The 21,788-nt window shown below is 38.9% G+C and overlaps 1 protein-coding gene and 1 non-coding gene across 3 annotated transcripts in view; one reads left to right on the top strand and one right to left on the bottom strand.

Moving 5' to 3' along the window:
* The window catches only part of PRSS12 (serine protease 12), a 77,640-nt gene extending 59,038 nt beyond the window's left edge, over nt 1-18,602 (top strand). Inside the window, exons 10-13 of one of the 2 annotated variants that reach the window (XM_047718312.1) lie at nt 1,695-1,773; nt 2,491-2,613; nt 15,746-16,026; nt 17,482-18,602. In XM_047718312.1, coding sequence (XP_047574268.1) covers nt 1,695-1,773; nt 2,491-2,613; nt 15,746-16,026; nt 17,482-17,789 — 791 coding nt within the window. In that variant the 3' untranslated portion in view covers nt 17,790-18,602. The remainder of the gene's footprint in view (nt 1-1,694; nt 1,774-2,490; nt 2,614-15,745; nt 16,027-17,481) is intronic. The other variant, XM_047718313.1, reaches the window with a different exon arrangement.
* Nucleotides 18,603-20,611: 2,009 nt separating this feature from the next.
* On the bottom strand, nt 20,612-20,742 carry LOC125094617 (small nucleolar RNA SNORA24). Its single transcript, XR_007125626.1, has one exon. It is a non-coding gene; the product is annotated as a small nucleolar RNA SNORA24 (small nucleolar RNA).
* Nucleotides 20,743-21,788: the final 1,046 nt, after the last annotated feature.

Genomic DNA, 21,788 nt, shown 5'->3' with positions numbered 1-21,788 from the left:
CTCCCTAGTGACTTCCATAAGGGAATTCACACTCAGGCCATTGGTTATTGGTCATCTGATGGGATCCTTTTATAAATGAACTTCATTTTGCTTTCTAATTTTTTTTTTTTTTTTTTTTTTTTGGTAACTGTGGATTTTATGGCTTTAAATAGATTTTACGTTTTTGTAATCCGGTGCCTTGCCCCAGGATGATGTAAACTTTCAGTTTTGCTTGCTCAGTATTAATTACATCATTCTTTTATTTTGGTGTTCTATGCATTGACTTGACTTGGACCATTATTTGAAACTTATGTTTTTCTCATCTCTTATAATTTGCTGTGTCATCTAGAGGATTCATATCCTAAAGAGATGAGAATTAAAGATTGACAGCATGCCTCTGAGATCATTTGGCAAATTAATGATTTTGGTACATGTTATTGAACCTCTTTCTCTCTGAAGAAATAACTAGTGCTGATTCCCTACTGAGCTCCCTTTTACCTGATTATTTTGGGAGAATATTAGTGTTGATTAGATTTTTTTTTAAAGATTTTATTTATTTACTTGACAGAGATCACAAGTAGGCAGAGAGGAAGGCAGAGAGAGAGGAAAGGAAGCAAGCTCCCTGCTGGGCAGAGAGCCCGATGCGGGGCTGGATCCCAGGACCCTGGGATCATGACCTGAGCCGAAGGCAGAGGTTTTAACCCACTGAGCCACCCAGGTGCCCCATGTTGATTAGATTTTCATGGTCATGGTGCAATTCTCAGCCTTTTCGTCTTACACAGATAGAAAAACTATCTATCGATATTTTAAAACATATACTTAACCAAGGAAACAAAATACTATAGAGATTCTCCTCCTTCCTAAAATTATTTTTGAAATAGTCATACTTTATTTACTTTCTTTTGTATACCACTTTTTCATACATTTTAATTCTTAACTCTTTTTTATGCTCTTGATCGAGTCTGTTATCTTGGGAAGTTTGACTATATTCCCTCAAATGCCACTTAGACTGCTTAGTAAAACTTTCCATAAGTTAATTTGCTATATGATTAAATGTAAATGTGAATTTAGATCAGAATCCCATTCTGCGAATGTGCTTTGCTCCTTTAAGTTACATTTTTGTAGACATGGCTTGGCAGTATTGTGTATGAACAGCAAGTAGTTTAGACCAGTATTGCCTTTGCAGTTCTCTTGCTTTACCCTTCCTACACTCCCAAATGATTTCTGAAATCAGCAGAGGAGGAGATGTAGGTATCTGTAGGATGATGTACTGGGCAGAGTCCACACTGAATATGGGAAACTTCCTCAAGTTCCTGATCTGCTTGGGAATTCTTGGTTAAGTGAGAAGATTTTTTAAGTGAGAAGAATTTTTATTATAAGAAACAGTATCCTATAATTTGAGGAGAGAAGACATTTTAAAATAGAGAAGGAGGGGCGCCTGGTTGGCTCAGTGGGTTAGGGCCTCTGCCTTCAGCTCAGGTCATGATCCCAGAGTCCTGGGATCGAGCCCCACATCGGGCTCTCTGCTCAGCGGGGAGCCTGCTTCCTCCTATCTCTGTGCCTGCCTCTCTGCCTACTTGTGATCTCTGTCTGTCAAATAAATAAGTAAAATTAAAAAAAAAATAGAGAAGGAAGCAGCAGGTAATGTGTCACTTGTGTCTTTATCCCACTATCAGCAATATGATAATCTGATTAATAACTTCTGTGTGCTTCAGAATCCCTCTCGTCTGTGTGTGGCTTGAGATTACTGCACCATCGGCAGAAGCGGATCATTGGTGGGAAAAATTCTTTAAGGTAAAATGTTCTTTTCCATATTACAGAATTATCTATATATAATTATCTCTACACAGTGTTACAAATTGGGTTTTTTTTAGTGTTATGTAAGGGATTTATTTTATTTATTTAATATTGGGTAAATTAAATACAGATTACACTAATAATTTCACATTTTTTGACCTGCATTTACTTTATATAGGTCATGTTGTTAGATCGCTACCCTCTGATTTATAAAATAGATACGTTGCTGAAAAGTTATGTGGTAGAAACTAATTTAACAGGAGGTCTGAAAAAAACACATAACTACAAAATTCATTTAATGTAGAATATATTTGTTTTAGACTTGACTCTTTTAATATAATTTTCTTTATTTGTTGCATTTACTCATGGAAAACCAGTACTTCACGTATTAAATACTTCTTTAGGCTGCCTAGGTGAGGTAGTGGGGAGATAAAATACACTTCAAACAATGAAGTATAAAGAAGACTCAACTTGATTCTATGACTGTCAGAGATAGGTGGGATGCATACAAATACCCACAAGCAAATCTTCAGTGTGGACTGCTCAGAGTTATAGGGGCACAATTTTTCAAAGTAGGAAGGGATTTTTATATCCGAGGGTCCCTTTTGTACTGCTTTTCTCCAACCTGCAAGCTTTCTGAGTCATTGTTTTAATGGATGATTTTCTCTGCCTTTTCTATCTTATGTGGAGTTAAGTGACTTACCTTCTTCTTAGGGGTGGTTGGCCTTGGCAAGTATCCCTCCGGCTAAAGTCATCCCATGGAGATGGCAGGCTTCTTTGTGGGGCCACACTCCTGAGTAGCTGCTGGGTCCTTACAGCGGCGCACTGCTTCAAGAGGTATGTGTCTACCTTTCCAGACGACTCAGTTGGGCTCTTATTTGCCTTTCTTCTGATTCCTTCTTTCTCTATTGCATACTGGAAACTTGGGGTGACAGAGCCAGGCTACTAGTCTTCCTTATCTATGCCAACAGCACTGTGGAAGTGGGGGGAAGTAACAGAAGGAGCAAAGAGATCCTTCCAAAAGCTACTGGGGTACTAAAGCAAGCTATAGGGAACAAAGACGATGTGTTTTCGGTGGGGGGGGGGGGGGGTGGCTATGTTAGTGCTTTTCTCGAGAACATATCTGAGGGTGACATCATAACCCAGCAGACCTAGAAGAGACCTCAGATTATCTAGTTACAAGACACTAAGAATAGGGAGTGCAAATTTTATTGTTTTTGATCTTTTGGGTCTTCTTTGTGTTTTGTGCCTTTTAGATTTTTTCATTTGTACCTTCTAGAAAGGTTGCATCCTGATTATTTTCTCATGTCCTATTTTATCAGTCCAATCTCAAGTCTTCCCAGTTCAGAGGGGAGGCCACGCAGAGAAAATTAATGTGCCAGAATCACGCTGCTCTTGGTAGCAATGCCTGCAGTAGTACCTGGCTCTCCTTTCTTCTTGTCCTGTGCTTTTTGGTTGGCCTGGCTCACGGCCATTTCCTCAGCATGAATTTTGTTATGTCTAAATGCATACCAATCTTTGGTAAAATATTGATAATTAATGAGGCAAGGTGATGCGTATAGGAGTCTCACTATATTATGTATTTGAAAATGGTCATAATAAAAAGTCTTACATAAAATGTGTAACATGTCATTGAGAAATTCTTACAAGCAAAAATTTGTTTTATATTTTTCCATATGTGATTTCATAAGGCTTCACTGTATATTTGTAATTTATCCATATAGATTTTGTTCACTTTAACCACCATGTGAATCTTAACTCCTATTGGAAGACTACATCACAGCTTATTTATTCCCATACTAAGGGTAGTTAGGTGGTTTCCATTCTCTTACTATGAAAAAACTGTGTGGTAGTAGATATCCATTCTATGTCTCATTGGGTACATATATGTGGGAGCATTTTGCTAGAGTATGGGTACATTTCAATTTCACTTGGCACTACTAATTTCCTTTCTAAAGTAATTGTATCCATTTATATCTTGGCAATGTGTAAGTCCCTCTGTACTCAGATCCCCAACTCAACTTTATACTATCAACAGTCTTACTTTTAGCCACTATTAAAATTTTGGATTTCTTTTTAATTCCATTTCCTCAATTAGTGTCTTCCTCTTTCATGACTTCTTTATTTATATCCTTTACTTATTTTTCTATTGGATTTCTTTTTGTAATTGATTTAAAAAATTTGTTCTGTGTACATAGTCTTTGTTGTTATATATTACAAATACCTTTTCTCAATCAGGGGTATGTCCTGTCACTTCTCTAAAATCTTTTTCTTATAAAGATATTTTAATTTTAACATGTTTAGGTGTGTCAGTTTTTTAAGTTTGATAAAAGTTTTTATATTCTATTCAAAAAATCCTTTCTTAGCCCTACTTGATGAAGATATTATCTTAGTTTTTCTTTAAGAAAATTTATGTTTGCCTGTCATGTTTAGGTTTTTAATCTGTTTACAGTTTATTTTTGTATATATGGTATGGGAAAGGAACCTAACTATACTTTCATGGATAGTTTACCAGCACTTTTTATTGAACATTATATTCTTTATGCAATGATTTATCACCACTATGTTGTATGCCAAATGCAGAGTCTGAGGTGGGGCTCAATCCCATGACCCTGATCATGACCTGAACTGAAACAGAGTTAGACACTTAGCCATTTAACTGACTGAGCCCCAGTTTCCCCAGGGGGCCATTTTTAAAGTGTGGTCTTTCTATCACAATATTAGATACATTCATCTTGTTAAAAATCCAGATTCCTGGGCCTCTACTCCAGATCTACTGAATCTTTGGAGCTGAGCCTCAGGAATTGGCATTTTTATCAAGCATCTCTGATGATTCTTATGAACACTAATGGTTAAGACCCACTTGCCTGGTGGCCAAAATAGAATATGATCTGGATTTTTGAATAATGATGATGAGAAAGAATATATTGGAGTTGACAGGATACTTATCCATGTCCTATTCAACATATTAATCACTAAACTGAAAAAGATACCAAACATATTAATCACTAAACTGACAAAGACACCAAAAAGATGGTAAATTAATTATATTTTTGGATGTCAGAAGATTGAGATGGACACACGTTGGAGATAAGATCCATGATAGCAAAAGATCTTGATATGCTGATTCTAACAAGCATTGTGGAATAGGGAGGAAGTAAAATGCTGACTTTAGTTCCAGGAAACTTGGTTTACATGTTGCACAAGTGAAGAAGACCTCGTGAGTTTTAGAGTCCTGCAAACTTCATATAAGTCAGTGATGTAATGAAGTTGCCCAGAGTTAATAAGTAGTGGGCAGCACTGACAGAACAGGGGCAGTAGTAGTGGGCAGCACTGACAGAACAGCATTGATGAGACTTGCTATTCTTATTGTACTCAAGCTATTGGCAGAGACAAAAGCACTGTCACTATCAAACAGAGAGAACTGTGTTCAGTTCTAGGTGCCACATCATGAATAAAAAAATGATGTGGTATACCAGGGAAGGCAAAAAGACAGGGGAATTTGTGTGAAATTGGATTAGATTAGTTACCTGTTGATTCAGGTACCACAGATGTTAATGGGAGAAAAGATAATTTTCTTTTTTTTTTTTTTAAAGATTTTATTTATTTATTTGACAGACAGAGATCACAAGTAGGCAGAGAGGCAGGCAGAGAGAGAGGAGAGAGGAGGAAGCAGGCTCCTTGCTGAGCAGAGAGCCCGATGCGGGACTCGATCCCAGGACCCTGGGATCATGACCTGAGCTGAAGGCAGAGGCTTTAATCCACTGAGCCACCCAGGCGCCCTGATAATTTTCTTTTTAACATGAAGAGTTGTTTATTTTTTATTTCTTTAAGACTAGGACCAAAGATGGAATGGGCCGTATGTGGGAGGAAGAGTAAGTTCTTTTATGAAGTGTGTTGAAGCACAGAGGTTGGATTCATGTATTGGTAGAGGCTGAAGGTGGATAATGTCTCATGTTGAGAACATGGTGGTAAAAAAACCTGGGACATATTTGAACAGTGGCGGTTATTAGTTAAGATAGTGATCTGGAGCTTTGGTAGTGGACTTACAGTAGAGAATCAGGAAAGGCCTGGAATGCCAGGATAGTGAATTTTGTTTCATTCATGAGGTGGTAGAAAACCACTAGTTTTTTGAGGCTCGAAATGAGATCAGAGAGGTTTTTTTTTTTTTTTTATTTTTTTATTTGACAGAGAGATCACAAGCAGGCAGAGAGGCAGGCAGAGAGAGAGGAGGAAGCAGGCTCCCCGAGAGAGCAGAGAGCCCGATGCGGGGCTCGATCCCAGGACTCTGAGATCATGACCTGAGCCTAAGGCAGCGGCTTAACCCACTGAGCCACCCAGGCACCCCCGAGATCAGAGAGTTTTAAGATATGAGTCATTTGGAGATATACAGGATAAATCTGAGGAGTTAAAGCAGAATTACTAATCCAGGGGTCTGTGAATGAGCTTCAAATTATATGAAAAATCTCTGCATACACGCTTCTGGAGTGACTCGAATTGGTCTATATTACCAAGTGATTAAGACTCACTGTGGCTGGAACTAGGTGGAGACTGATTACAAGGCTATTATAATAGAAACAGAAGGTAGAAAAGGAGGGAGAGAAAGTAGACCCACTGTGACAGAAATCAGTAGAACTTGGTACTGTGTAACAAAAGACTTGGATCTGGCCATTGAGACCAAGGTCACAGTTCTCCAATTTTAGCTTTAATTTGTGGAAATTATTTAGCCTGTTGGAGCCTCAGTTTTCCCACCTGTAAAATGAAGGCAATAATGAACAAATGATCTGCTAAGCATCTGAAAAGTTAAAAACTGTAAAATTCAAAACAAATAATGCCTATTAGTATGTTGAGTTTCAAGAAAGGGAATCAAAGATTATTATTATCAAAAGTAGGAAATTCAGGATGATTTTAACACACTGACTGCTGGATAAAAGAAGGCAGGAAATTATAGAGAACCTGGAGAAACCTGTCTTAGGGCTTAGAGTTTGGGCAAAATAACTACAGAGGTTCAGTTTACATTATCCTCCTCTTGATTAAGATACCTTGTCTTTCAGGTCTCTGTTAAAAGTTATGGACTTCAGGGTTTAAGGCTTAAAGTTTTAAAGTAGGGAAATTACCCAAAAATTGTATTTGAGGTTGAAAACTTTTATCTGACTTTTGGGTTCCCTGGATGGTCTTTTTCTTTTCTTTCTGGTACATGTTTGGGTTTGTTTGTTTACATGTCCTTATTCCTCCCCTGGCATGCTCCTTCTAGATTCTTGCTTAAAGTCAGTAATCATCTCACTTCTGTTTATAAACTGAGTGTCTAGTGTATTACTTGGCATAGAGGAGATACTCCTAAATGGTTGTTACATGATGAAAGTGGGGGCTCAGTTGCCAGATAGTGGATCTATTTAAGAATGTTGGATGCTTTAGAGGATTGTGGTATCTTAAACCTAGATCAACAGATAATTTCTTCCATATGTCATTTCTGAATTTCTTCCCTTTATCTGCTCAGTATAAGATAAAGACAGTTAATTAAAAAGCAGAGGAGCAGATGATGATACACAGCATTTTGCGGTGCTGTAGATATAATGCAAGACTCTCTTACTATGTGTAGGGAGAGAATTGTTTTGCAAATGTGTTTTATATCCATCTGACTTGGTCTGTAACCTTTACCAGATTTCATAGACTTCCTGTTTTGCAGTGCCTAAGGAGGCTACAGCTTACATCTTTATTGCAGTGAATATATTCAAAAACTAAGGACACTTACTAGTGATTGTGAATAAGCTCCCAATTTTTGTTTTTTTCTGGGTTCAAGGACTTTGGATTAAAACAGCCCTCCTTTTAATCATCAGAAATGCTGAAATTTGCAAAAATCAATTATCTTTGGAATTGCAGGGAAACTGCCCTGTAGAAGAAGGATCTTCAGGTTCCGATAGGTTATCTTCCTTTTAGATTTCTGGGCATCTGATTTATTCACTTTTTATTTTTAAAAATATTTATTTATTTATTTATTTAGTTATGAGAGATAGAGTGTGGGAGGGAGAGAGAGAGAGAGAGAGAGAGAGAGAGAGAGACTCTGAAGCAGACTCCATGCTGAATGCAGAGCCCGATGTGGGGCTTGATCCCATGACTGCAAGATCATGACCTGAACTGAAACCAGGAGTTGGGACGCTTAACCAGCTGAGCTCCCAGATGTCCCTTGGGAGTCTAATTTAAGGTCTACTAGTTGGGGACCTAAATTTCATGTTTAGGAGTTAGCTCTCACTTCCTTTTTCTATTGATAGCTCAACTGCTTTAACTACTGGACTTCTGCATATGTTCTATAATGGTTTCTTGTTCATCAGGCCTTCCTTGATGTTTAATTCTTACAGTGATGATATAGGCCAGTGTTCTTGAACACTTTTTTTGAAATAAGGTTTTTTTGAATAAGGCATAGACTGCTGTTACTATCTGTGTTATTTTATACTGTGGAATGACAGATTTTTATGTTTATTTGTTTTGCCTTTATAGTCATTCTTTTAAATAACCCTCATGTCAGAATAATCTAAGAATGATGGCATGGGAGGTTGAGATCAGAATGCAGTTACTTCAGATCCACAATCCTGTCATATTCATTTTACATAGGGTAGCCTCTTTACATGATAAGGGTACTTTATTGTAAGGCTGACAGAGTTCCAGTAATCAAATTCTAATTTGTTTCTAACTTTCACATGTGCTGTGTCCCAAACATTTTTTTATGCCATTAAAATTAGGGTAACTGAGGTAATTGGGGAGTCACCATTTATAGGCCTTCTATCTCATTTTTCTCATTTTTCCTAGTGTTAATGCAATGCAGACTTTGGAATGCAATATCCTGTTGGCATTTTGAAATGGAAACTTGGAATAAATCAGGTTTTTTTGTAGTCCCTATGAAACTTACATAATATAAATTACTTGCTTTTGATATTTTCTACTCTAAACTATGAGTATCATGAAATGACCCTGTCTCTATTGTGGCGCAGCAATATAATTGAGAGAAAAGTTCATAAATATTACACTTAATTCCTTTTAGTTGCTTATTCTGGTAACAAGCATCATTTGGTGGAAAGAATGCAAAACAAGACTCTCTTCTTTCTGTAGTTCTATTGCAAATTTGATTTGATCATGAATATATAGCTTTACCTGATTTTATCTTTTTGATTTTTTGCCTAGAAACACTATAGCAGCTAGATATTGTCTGAGACTGTTGCTCTGAAAATCAGAAATGTCTAAATCTTTGTAATTACGAAGATGAGCCACAGAGATAGTGCAGTCACTTTTTAAAAACATGGGAGTGTCAGGTGCTTAGCTTATGCTTCAGCATAACCTAGAATCTAGTAGAATTCATTAGGAGCATGGTCTTTTAGTGACATACATAATACCATCAATCATGCTAAAACCATTTCCTGAACACATACACAACACACACACACTATATATGTGATCTATCTACACACACATACACACGCACAAACACACACATATGACAGTGCGAGATCCTGCAGAGAAGGTCACTTCTAAGTAACTGTAACCATTTACACAAGCAACTTCAATCACTTTTTGAGTTTCATTCAGACAAAACAAAAAACAGATTCTAGTAGTAGCAGATGTGTACAGGCTGAGGTAGAGTACTTTTTAAAGAGATGAAATCTATGTAGAAAACACATATGAAGATAACACCCTGCATCATGAATTAACTCTTTTATTTTTAATTCCAGTAATTTTTTGTTCTTAAACTCTAGAATCTCAGGAAAATGGGGGCATTGGATTTTACTAAACTGCTGTGTTTCAGATCCTTTCTTGCTCAAGCTTGTCTGGCAATTTCATCCAATTTTTATTTGAGGAGGAGTTTAAGGCATTTCAGCAAAGCAAACAAGTGGATGGTGTGTCAGCCAAACCTAAAATGTTTGTTTTAGAAGGATTTTTGAATATAATAAAGTCTGTCAAAGAAACAGAAGCTCAACTAGAGTTTTTATGTTGGCAGGGGGAAGGTTCCTTGATATGTTTTCTTAAGAAATCTAGAACTATAGTAAATGTTTTCAGAGTCCACAATCATATTGAGAACCTCAGCCAAAGTGTTATCCCTGGAGTATATAATCACACCCACTAAGAGAGGTGACAGTAGAAGACAAATATCTGGTTAGCTAACTAATCCAGTCTTGTGTTGGATGTTCTTCAAATTCCAAACTTGTGATTATTTCTAAGAATAACTGGAGTGAAAGGAGTGTGGGAATCACTGGTTAGGTTTAGAGGGTCCTTAAATTAGGACAACTTTAGAAGTATAGGTACTAATAGATTCATTTTGACAAGAATGATGCTTTTCCTCTTTTTCTCAGGTAAATATTTTGTTTTCAGTTTAATATCAACTCCTGATAAGTGAGCATACTAAATTTGGAGTATATTCAAAAGTATTGGCTGAAATGTACTTGACTTGAGAACACAGTATATGCATGTAATATGTATTGGTTTTGCGTTTTGATGCCTTTATGTAATCTCTTATGATGCTCACTTCACCTGGTGAGATTCCAGGCATACAGGGGGCAAGAGTTATCACTATGCCTTTAAGTCTTTCGTGTAGTGGTTCTTAAGCCTGACCGTGAATTTGAATCACCTATGGACCTATGTCAGCCCTATTAATTTAATATTCTCAGAGATTGTGTAGCCTGAACATTTATACTTTTAGAAGTGGTACAGGTAATTCTGGTAAACAGCCAGCATTAACAAGAACATTAGATATTTGGGGGATTTTAAAAAATGTAATAGGGAGTGCCTTGATGACTCAGTTGTTGAGTGTGTGACTCTTGATTTTGGCTCAGGTCATGAACTTGGGGTTGTGAGATCTATCTCTACAATGGGCTCTACACTCCACACAGTCTGTTTAAGATACTCTCTCTCTCTCTCTCGATCCCCCTCCCCCCATGTGTGCACTCTCTTGCTCTCTCAAAAAAAAGTACTAGAAATTTTAGTGATGGTGTTATAGAACTGATGAGAAGTGGACTCTGATTTCAGTTAAGTTAGGGATGACAGTGTATATATACAGATGTGGATATCTTTGAAAAGAAGTTTAACACACACTGATTAAAACTTCTTCCTGTGCCACCCAACTTGCCTAGTGCTGAGGATACAAAAATGAGTATGGCATAGTTCCTACACTTACAGAGTCTTTACCTGGGAGGACCTGACATCTTAACTTAGGCTTAGAAACTGTTATGAATGTGAGAACAGTGTGACTGGGAGTGTTCAAAGATAGGATTGGGCAGTTTTCGGGCAGGGCAGGAAGAGCTTCCTAGGAGGTTTTTAACTTGAGACTTGAGTGATAAAACCAGTTTTTGCCATATTAGAATGGGAGGGGTGGGATGATACTGTAACTAGTCTGAATAAAGATAGGTGTATGAGACACCTCTTAAAGCAACTAAAATGAGGGGCACCTTGGTGGCTCAGTGGGTTAAAGCCTCTGCCTTCGGCCCAGGTCATGATCCCAGGGTCCTGGGATCAAGCCCCACATCGGGCTGTCTGCTCCGCAGGGAGCCTGCTTCATCTTCTCTCTCTCTCTCTCTCTCTCTCTGCCTGCCTCTCTGCCTACTTGTGATCTCGGTCTGTCAAATAAATAAATAAAATCTTAAAAAAAAAAAAAAAAGCAACTAAAATGATAGGGGCATAGAGACCAGGCTGGTATCTGGTGGGCAAGGGCCATTCTTGGATGAATTTGCATATCATGTAAGGCATTTGAACTTTATTGTGTAGACAGTGGAGACCCCTTGAAGGGTATACAAAAGAGTAGTTGTGTTGTCAGACTGAAACCTCACTCTGGCTGTAGTATGAAGAAGGGACTGAAAAAGTTCAAACTCAAAGCAGCAAGGCTTTTGGATAGACTACTGCAGAAGTCCAGGCACAGGCATGAGGCGACACGTTAAGGCAAGATTGCCCAAGACTTTAACACGAGTATTTTAAAACAAAATTTCCTTGTTGCAGTAATGTCTTGTTTCTTTGTTTACTGGCTGAAGACCCAATTTTCAGATCATTTAGAATATATTTATATGGCTAGTTTAGATACAAGGATTACTTTAGAAAAGTATCACAGCTGTATTTCAAAAGAGGGGAAAATATTGCAGCCATGACTTTTTTTTTTTTTTAAATTTAGGTGAACAGGGGGCGCCTGGGTGGCTCATGGGTTAAGCCGCTGCCTTCGGCTCAGGTCATGATCTCAGGGTCCTGGGATCGAGTCCCGCATCAGGCTCTCTGCTCAGCGGGGAGCCTGCTTCCCTCTCTCTCTCTCTCTCTCTGCCTGCCTCTCCATCTACTTGTGATCTCTCTGTCAAATAAATAAATAAAATCTTTAAAAAAAAAAAAAAAAAAATTTAGGTGAACAGTAATGTAATTATCTGAAAGGATATAAAAAGTTCACATATGAAGGGAATGTCCATAATTCAGGCTTAAAAATTATAAGCAATATAAGAGACTGCATTAAAGAGATATAATAAAACAGGGTACCTGGTTTATGCCAAACTATTTCTCTAGACCAGTGCTGTCTAGCAGAAATACAATGTGAGCCACAAATGTGACTTTAAGTTTTCTAGTAGCCACATTAGAGGATTAAAAAAAAACCCAAAAACCAAAAACCAAAAAAACCCCCAAAAAACCAAATAGGTCAGGGGCACCTGGGTTGCTCAGTCAGTTGAGCGTCTGACTCTTGATTTTGGCTCAGGTCATGATCTTAGGGTTGTGAGACTGATCCCCACATCAGGCTCCACACTCAGTGGGGAGTCTGAGAGTCTCTTCCTCTCCCCCTGCTCATGTGTATTCTCTAATATTTAAATAACTATTAAAAAAAACCGAGGTTGAATTAATTTTAATTATATACTTTATTTAACTTGGTATATCCAAACTATTATTGCAAAATATAAAAATTGGGATATTTAATACTTATTATCTACGAAGACAATATATTTAGGAATCTTTTTCATACTAAGTATTCAAATCCATTGTGTATTTTATACTTTCAGCACATTTCAGTTCAGACTATCCACATGTGGCTAACTGGCTACAGTACTGGACAGTGGAGCTCGAGATAATTTCTTCAACTCTATGCTAAAGATATATGAACATTTCAGCAGCACTTTCAACGATGTATTGATTTGAGAGAGAGCACACAAGAGCAAAGCAGGAGGGGCAAAGGGACAGGGAGAGAGAGAATATCAAACAGACTCCACCTTTATTGTGGAGTCCCACTCAGAGCTCAATCTCATGACCTTGAGATCACGACCTAAGCCAAAACCAAGAGTCAGATACTTAATCAACCGGGCCACCCAGGTGTCCCTTGGCAATTATTTTTTTTAGAAAGGTGTTAGATCACTTGAGGTTTTACTTCAAAACCTGAATACATTAATTAGGCATACTGAATTTTTATAATAGTATCAGTACACAGAAAGTAGAAATGATATATTTAAATCTGATTTTTCTCCATGAGTATTACTTTTTATTGTTTCAGGATGTGAAATAATGCCAAACTTCACTTAAATTTTGAAGTGGAATCCACAAGAGTGTATTCTCTGGGAACAATGTATAAAAAGCCTTCTGAATTTTAAAGATCTGTGATGACTTAAGGTTGGAAATGGAGAATCAAGGAATCACAGGAAATTATTAGTATTACAGATCAGCAATAGGTGGCAGAAAAAGAGAAATCATCTTCGTTGCACTGTTCAGCTTTTTGTGCTAACATAGTTAAGTAAACTACTTTATATACCGCAAGACCTACATAGGGGTATTTAGTGTTTGAGCAACTTAGAGCTTCCAGTAATTTTATAGGAGGAAATGAGAGGTTGTACTTAAATAGGCAGTCACTAGAAAATCCCAACTTTTGAATACTGACTTCTCTAAATTCACATTCAAGTACAGGTCTCCTATCCATTGTAAGACTTCCAAGTTTTCATAAAAAGAATTAAGGTGAGAGCTGTACCACATGTTTTCCCAACTCACAATCAGATGCTAGCCCAAAGTAGGAGCTGAGTTGATGAAACCAGTTGGAAATCTGGCATATGAAAGGAATGAAGGACTGAGTTTTTGCAAAAAAGTGATTGTGGAATCCAAGCCTGTTAAAAAAGGGAAATCATAAGTGGTGTGAGATTGCAGTGAATGAAACTAGTGGGATTAAAGGATTGAAGTCTAATGGGGTTGAAAGAATATAGAGCTGTTCAAACTGTAAAAGGTGGAAAGTAGGAAATGCTTGAAATCAAGACTTTAAAAATGTGTAGTATTTGGTGAATACCAGTTCTGGGTATCACGATGGGAGTAGGTGAGAAAGTTAGGGAACTAAAAGGACATTTTGGAAATTAAGCCATCAAGAATTTTTTTTTTTTTAAAGATTTTATTTACTTATCTGACAGACAGAGATCACAGGTAGGCAGAGAGGCAAGCAGAGAGAGGAAGCAGGCTCCCCGCGGAGCAGAGAGCCCTATGCGGGGCTTGATCCCAGGACTCTGGATCGTGACCTGAGCCGAAGGCAGAGGCTTTAACCCACTGAGCCACCCAGGCGCCCCAAGAATATTTTAAGTAGTGGTAGGTGGTAAGTAAGCAAGGTGCCATATAATCTTAAGTGAGAAAGAGGAAGTAATCAGGAAGTGGGGTGGATCATGTAGTCCATGTCAGTAGTTCTCAACTGTGGCCAGTTTGCACCAGAGGGGACACAGGGAAATGTCTGGAGACATTTTTGGTTGTCAAAATTGAGGGGTGTGTTGGCCACCTTGTGAAGAGAGGCCAAGGATGCTTCCAAACATTCTACAATGCACAGAATAGCCGTTCTCTCACAACAGAGATTTATCTGGTTTCGTATGTCTGTAGTGCTGAGGTTGGGAAACTATTTTAGGTCGATGCACCATAATCAAGGTATGTGGTTAAAAAAACAAGCTGAGAACTATCAATCTAGTAAATATTGTTTCTACTTAAATTAAGGGAAAAAGACACATTAAAAATATACATTCATTCATTTACTGAATCAAAACATATGCTGCATTTCTACTTAACAGGGATCACTGTTGTAGGTGTTTAAGATTCATCAGTGAAAATAAAGATTCCTGGTGGGGACAGCTCTTATTTAAGCAGAGGGAGACAGAGCTACAAATGTAATAGTAACGCAGATGGCCTATTAGAAAGTGGTGTTAAAGAAGAGAGATTGGGACGCCTGGGTGGCTCAGTTGGTTGGACGATTGCCTTCGGCTCAGGTCATGATCCCGGAGTTCCGGGATCGAGTCCCACATCGGGCTCCCAGCTCCATGGGGAGTCTGCTTCTCCCTCTGACCTTCTCCTCACTCATGCTCTCTCTCACTGTCTCTCTCTCAAATAAATAAATAAAATCTTAAAAAAAAAAAAAAAGAGAGATTAAAGATATTGGGAGTGCTGGGGAATGGAGGACAAAGGGTAGACTGCAGTTTTAAATCAGGTCTCACTGGGATAACATCTGGACAGATTTGAGAGAATATACTGAATATGTCGCCCTGAAAATAGAGTTTTGGTTTGCATTCAGTTCACAGGAAACAGGAGTCAAGGGGTTGTGCTAAGTGCTTTGAGGAATACAAAGCTAGACCAGCCATGATTTCTGCCCTCCAGGAGCTTTGTGATGAACTAACATCTCAGAAATGATAGAAAAACGAAGACAGCAAATACAAGACAGTAATTTTACTCTATACTATTTGTTCCTGTTTTTATCTTTTTTCACGATGGGAAAATAACAAGTTAACAATTAGCTGTTATTTGCTACTTGTGCTCCACATTTGCTTCTTCTCAGAAAACGGGAACCTGGATTAAGCTGTGAAATGAAGCGATGAAATGGGTTTGAAGTACACAACCAAGAGTGGTGGGCTCAGAGAACTGGAAAGGGTAAACTTACAGAAAGGGATGATTAGGAAGAAAGTATCTCAATCCACTGTACCTGAGAGTTGTTTCCAACCGCTTGCTCCTCTCTGCCCCTCAGGTATGGTAACACCACAAGGAACTATGCTGTTAGGGTTGGGGATTATCATACTTTGGTGCCAGAAGAATTTGAAGAAGAAATCGGAGTTCAGCAGATTGTGATTCATCGGGGGTATCAACCTGACAGCAGTGACTATGACATCGCTCTGGTTAGATTAGAAGGACCAGAAGAGCAATGTGTTAGATTTAGCAGCCATGTTTTGCCGGCCTGTTTGCCACTCCGGAGAGAGAGGCCACAGAAAACCGCCTCCAACTGTTACATAACAGGATGGGGAGACACAGGTAATGTAGATAATACAAAGAACAAATGAGCCCTGGGCATGTTCTTGTGTCTGGGATTACCAGTACTTTTTGGGTGTACAATGGTTATGAAAATCTGGGTTCAGGCTTAGTTGTTTAGAAATTCTGCCAAGTGTGTGCTGCACGCATGTTATTTGGATTCATATCCTGAGGGTACTGTTGGTTACCATTATTATTAGCACAAATTGACAGAACTCAGTTGCCTTATGGGATAGAGAATCTTGTACTCTCGGTTCCAGACTAGCAGGGAGACCAAGGAAACCAATTTTTAAGACCCTACTCCAACACCTGTGCCTGGCTGACTCTATTTTAAGCTTTTCCAGGACTATGATACAGCTACACCAGCAGAGGGCTTTGGTATGTGATGGCCTTGCTTTTTCTGTAATGAAGGCCATTATCATGCTCAATTTTATGGAGAATCTCTAAATATAGAACAGACAAAAGAGCAGCTGCTTTTAAGTGGAGATCCCACCCTCCCAACCCCAAAGCTAGAGCAAGATACTCATTTTATAGTCAGGCAAACAATTTTCTGGACTGCCTTTGCTATAGAATTAAATCAGTGTATATCAGCTAGTGCTTGTTCAGGATGGTCCTTGAAACAGATGTGGGGCTTACCTGGACTGAGTGCTTGATTCACAAAGGGCTATTGAAGAAGTGATAGGTTGACTGCTCTCCGTTAAAAATGACCAACACTGATCACTGTACTCTTGAAAGACCATCAAATTAGTATTTCTATGTGTGATAATTTCAATGTTTTATTTAGTAAACACTTGTGTTCATCACACACTGCACAAAATATGGGCTTTGTAACTGCATTATTTCATAGCTGCAGAAAAGCAAGAAAACACTTTCTTGGACGATACAATAATCAAATCTAGAATACATGCCTTTTCTGTACACTATGGGCATCTATGAGGCAAATCAAGTCTCTGGGAAAGCTTAATTATATCCATTACAATTCATAAGGGAAGGTTCATTTACCTTATGTGTAGACACATAATTCAATAGATATGATAAAGTTGAGTCAGAGTCAGTTTCACACAATGTTTTATTAGGAGTTATTCCAATTGATTAAATAGGGTACAAAACAATGGAATTTACATCCAAGAAAAGACCCATAGAGAACATCAGTTCTACATTTTAGTCACTGTACAATGAGTGGCTTGCCAGTAGAGTACACTAACCTCAAATGGTCAAACTTAGGCCGGTTTGGTATATAGTAATGTTTTGCTTAGTCCTTATGAAATGCCATGCTTCTACTTAGAGTAGTCCTTGCCACTTTATGTCCTTCTATACCATTTAGTTATCACTCATTTAAACTACACTGGATCACATTAAGGTTTATATTTTTAAGAATATTAAATGTTCACTTAACTATTAAATGTTTTCTGTAAGGTCTTTAGCTGTCATCTAATTCAGATTATTTGGTCTGACTAGGAAAAGCCTATTCAAGAACTCTACAACAAGCAGCCATCCCCCTGCTTCCCAAGAGGTTCTGTGAAGAACGTTATAAGGGTCGGTTTACAGGAAGAATGCTCTGTGCTGGAAATCTGCAGGAACACAAACGTGTTGACAGCTGCCAGGGAGACAGTGGAGGACCACTCATGTGTGTTCGGTCAGGAGAGAGTTGGGTTGTGTATGGGGTGACCTCCTGGGGGTATGGCTGTGGAGCCAAGGATTCACCTGGTGTCTATACCAAAGTCTCAGCCTTTGTACCTTGGATAAAAAGTGTCACCAAAATATAATCCTTCACAGAAATCTGAAGGGAATATGTTGGAAAATTTTCAACCTCTACATTAGCACTCAGCCAGAGATGCCAACTTATGGGGATGAGAGCCATGTTCCTGCTTTTGTGTTGTGATTAAATCATGTATACCATTGCTGCTTGAGAAATTTGTGATGTGAACATTCTTTGTTAGATACCTCAGTGTTGTACTAATTATTCTTGATTAGCACTGTTGAAGTCTTTATTCTCATCACTCTCCAGAGATTACTGTATCTCAGTTGTGCACTAAGGCGGTCTTTATTCATTTGGCTTACGAGTTTATAATTGAATCAGTACTCTTTATTAAAAAGAGTAGTATTGTATAATTAAGCTCAGATTTTCTTCAAGACTGAGAAATTTCCACAATGAAATCTCTGTAGCCTTTGACAAATGAGGAAATCAAGGGCCAAAAAGGTGAAGGAATCCATTATAAACCTAAACTGGAATAGGATCAGTCACAATACATTCCTGAATGAAGCCTTTGTACCATGCAACATATTCTAGTTACCTAGCAAAATTTGGAATACCTGAGAGTAAAGAATGCCTTCAAATTGTTGGGATGTACAACTTAATTTATCCATCTTACTTGTTAACATCCTCTAGTAGTTACTTTCAGCTACCCTAAAATTTACAGCTTTTTCCTTGGCATCGTGCCAATTTGCTGTACCATGACTGAGAGTGCCATCTATTGCCAACTTTCTTGTAATGACCGAAAAATGTAGATTTCTACTATCCTGTCCCAGCTAGTAAAAATAACTATTAAAAAAGCTTTCTCTGGGGCGCCTGGGTGGCTCAGTTGGTTAAGCGACTGCCTTCGGCTCAGGTCATGATCCTGGAGTCCCGGGATCGAGTCCCGCATCGGGCTCCCAGCTCCATGGGGAGTCTGCTTCTCCCTCTGACCTTCTCCTCACTCATGCTCTCTCTCAAATAAATAAATAAAATGTTTAAAAAAAAAAAAAAAAAAAAAAAAAAAAAAAAAAAAAAAAAGCTTTCTCTGCTTATGTAGTGGGAAAAAAACTTTGTAACTTGTGTCCACTGATTTAATTCATATACCACCTATGTGCCAGGCCCTGCATTAAGTGGCTATGCACCTCACTGATAATTTGCAAAAGGCTGGTAAGAAACAAACCCAGAGGCCAAGGTAAGCCAGTGGGATCCAGTACTGACCCAGTACTAACAATGTTCTTTCCTTCCTACACTGCTGTCTGCAGGCCATTTTCCCCTTTGGCCATTTCCTAAACCAATAAGGGACAGCTGCTTACCATGCACCCGCAAAATCTCTGCTCAAACACAGAAGGCATGCCCCTCAGGCTACCTAAGCAATCACCACCATATTATGATTGCTAACATCAAGAGCCCTTAGGTGGTTTAAACAGTTTTTGTATATCCAAGAAATAGGTGCATAAAGACAGGTAAAAAGGTCTGTGTGAACTTTAGGATCAAGATCAGTTAAGTAATCCTCTTCAAAGGCCAAATCCACATGAAGGGGACATCACTACTTTCTCCACTGCATCCACCTGTGTCGTTTTTGTAAAAAACTGGTGCTAAATAAAGGTGCTTTAATAGTTTACAGAACTGTAATGCTATATCAGGCAGAACATTAAAACTTTTCTGAAAGCTCAAGATTTTTGATAAAGAAAATTTTTAAAAGCATTTACATTTAGAGATGATAGAGCTACAAAATGCACACCTGCACAAGGGCTTGAGAAAATGTGCAATACAGGAGAGAAAATTTATCTCTACCGAAATGTCGCACAGGCCACCTTTCTAATTAAACTATAGTGCAGATGCAAGCAACATTTATATTGAAATTTTATTAAGACCAGAGGTCGGACACTTTAAAGACAAGAGAGTGAACAGGCAGCCTCCAGTTTGCTCAAACTTGAATACTTGGTTCATAATGTATGTCTTTATTATAGCTAATTTTTTCTTGTTAAGCATTAAGTGTGACTTTTAAAAGACACAAGTGTTCCGTGTACATTTGTGTGAATAAAGTGCATAGCTGTTCACCTTATATAGTAGTCTTAATCTTTTGTGTGGTACAAAATGACTGTGCTGTCCCTTAAGGGTATCTGCCTTTAATGCTGTTTCCCTCCAAATACGGTAGTACCTCACAACGATACTCATTCATACTATAGCAACACCAGTTCTTACCCTAAGAGGTAGTCTTACTTACTATTTGCAGTAACAAATACCTTTCCACCTCATCATTTAGTCAGAGAACACGGATTCTCCAGACAAATCAAGCATTTTACTTAATTATAGCAAGCAAGGAAGTGCTCACATATTCTCTACTTAAAGGCTATACGCAAAAAATTCAGACCTATATTGAACACACCACCCTGATAGTTTCCAGAATATTATTCGCCATTCAATACCCAAGCTGTTGAGATTTAAAATCACCTTTTGGCAGTGCGCCACAGGCTTCTAAACAAACAGGACTTCACCCATACCACACTGAAGTTCTTGATTATCTGCAAGAGAAGATAACCAACGTTATACCACTGATCTGTACTCACATCACGGTGCTGAAGTCTTAGCAACTATCTGTTACTTTCTATTTAGTTGGCTATCAACCCCTTTCAAATTACAAAGGAACAGCAAAAACGGGCCAATTCTGGCCTTCCAATTGCTTAGCACTAAGGGTTTCAGACTAACTACGAAATAGTAATAAAAAGGAACCTACCAGGTCATGTTTTCTATTATCCATCGGAACAATTACTTCTGCTTCCTGGAAACATTTGAACCAATAGTTAGATGTGTGCCCGATAACCCAGCACCCTCCAAGTTTTCGTAAGTGAAAAATGTTACTTGTGCAAGTCAGAATCTGATACCAATTAAATGGTGACAGCTTTGCCAATAAACAAGAATATGCTCTTCCATGGCTAGGAAGGGAGACTGCCACAGCTGACAGGTCCCAAAGATACATGGAGATTCACAATCCGATAACGGTTGCGCATGCACAGCGAGACACTACTCACCTAAATCTAAATGGGGGAGTACCGGGATGCGGTCTTAAAATTTAACAGCGGCGAGGCAGTTTCAAGATGGCCACTTGACACCGACAGCGGAATTCACGACCTTTGCCGAAGTCGCCACGTGCTTCGTACCTCTGCCCGAGCACCCAAGACCCGAGCGCGCTCGGCCTCTCAGACTCGGTAGCCAGGGCTGCACGTGGCCGCCTCGTGACCTCATGAACACCTAAGTCTCAGATTTTCAAACCTAGAGGTTTTCACAGCTGAACTTAACCTACCACTATAAGGCTCTTGAAACTCCTGCATTTTAACTAAGCCAAAAAGTTCTGCCCCAATTACCACCGTGGTCCACAAAACACGACAGCCTACTTTAATAACATAACCTAACCCCGAAGCTTCCCGGATGTAAAAGGCTCCCTTTCTCGGCGCACGCTCTCTTATAGAGCTGGTGACGCTATTCCGGGGAAGCGCCGCGAGGGGCGGGGCGCACGCGTCTTTCCCTCCGCTCCTCCCTTCACGGCCCCTCCAAGATTCCACCCCTTCCTCCTGGCCCCTCCATCCTCTCAGAGTTTGCTCCACCACCCCCGCCCATCTGGGGACTGGGAGGCTCACCAGCTCTTCGATTCTGACGCACGCGCATACAGGGGTCAGAAGTTCTCGCGACACTAGGAAATCCTGATTTTCTGATATCCGGCCGACTGGAAAGGTGAAAAGTTTGTTTACTGTTTACTTTAGAGTAGTTACGTTTGAAGTTGCCGTAGTTACCAAAACACGAAGTTATATAGTTTTCAGCTTCTAAATTTTTAGGTAGGTTAATATATATGGAACTAGCTGATTTTTTTTGTCTATTAATGAACTATCCCGGACTTTGGTCTTCCGCTGGAATTGCTGTTCCTGAAGCGCAGGTGTCAGTGATCTGCAGTCATTTTTTTTTTTTTTTTTCCTATTTCTTTTTTCTGTCTAATCTCTTAGGAGTATTTACACTCGTTACGGAAAGCCTCGCC

The sequence above is a fragment of the Lutra lutra genome, chromosome 2, assembly GCF_902655055.1.
Source record: "Lutra lutra chromosome 2, mLutLut1.2, whole genome shotgun sequence".
Lineage (NCBI taxonomy): Eukaryota > Metazoa > Chordata > Mammalia > Carnivora > Mustelidae > Lutra > Lutra lutra.
The sequence above is the reverse complement of the archived record's forward strand: the minus strand, read 5'-3'. Positions and strand labels throughout refer to the sequence as shown.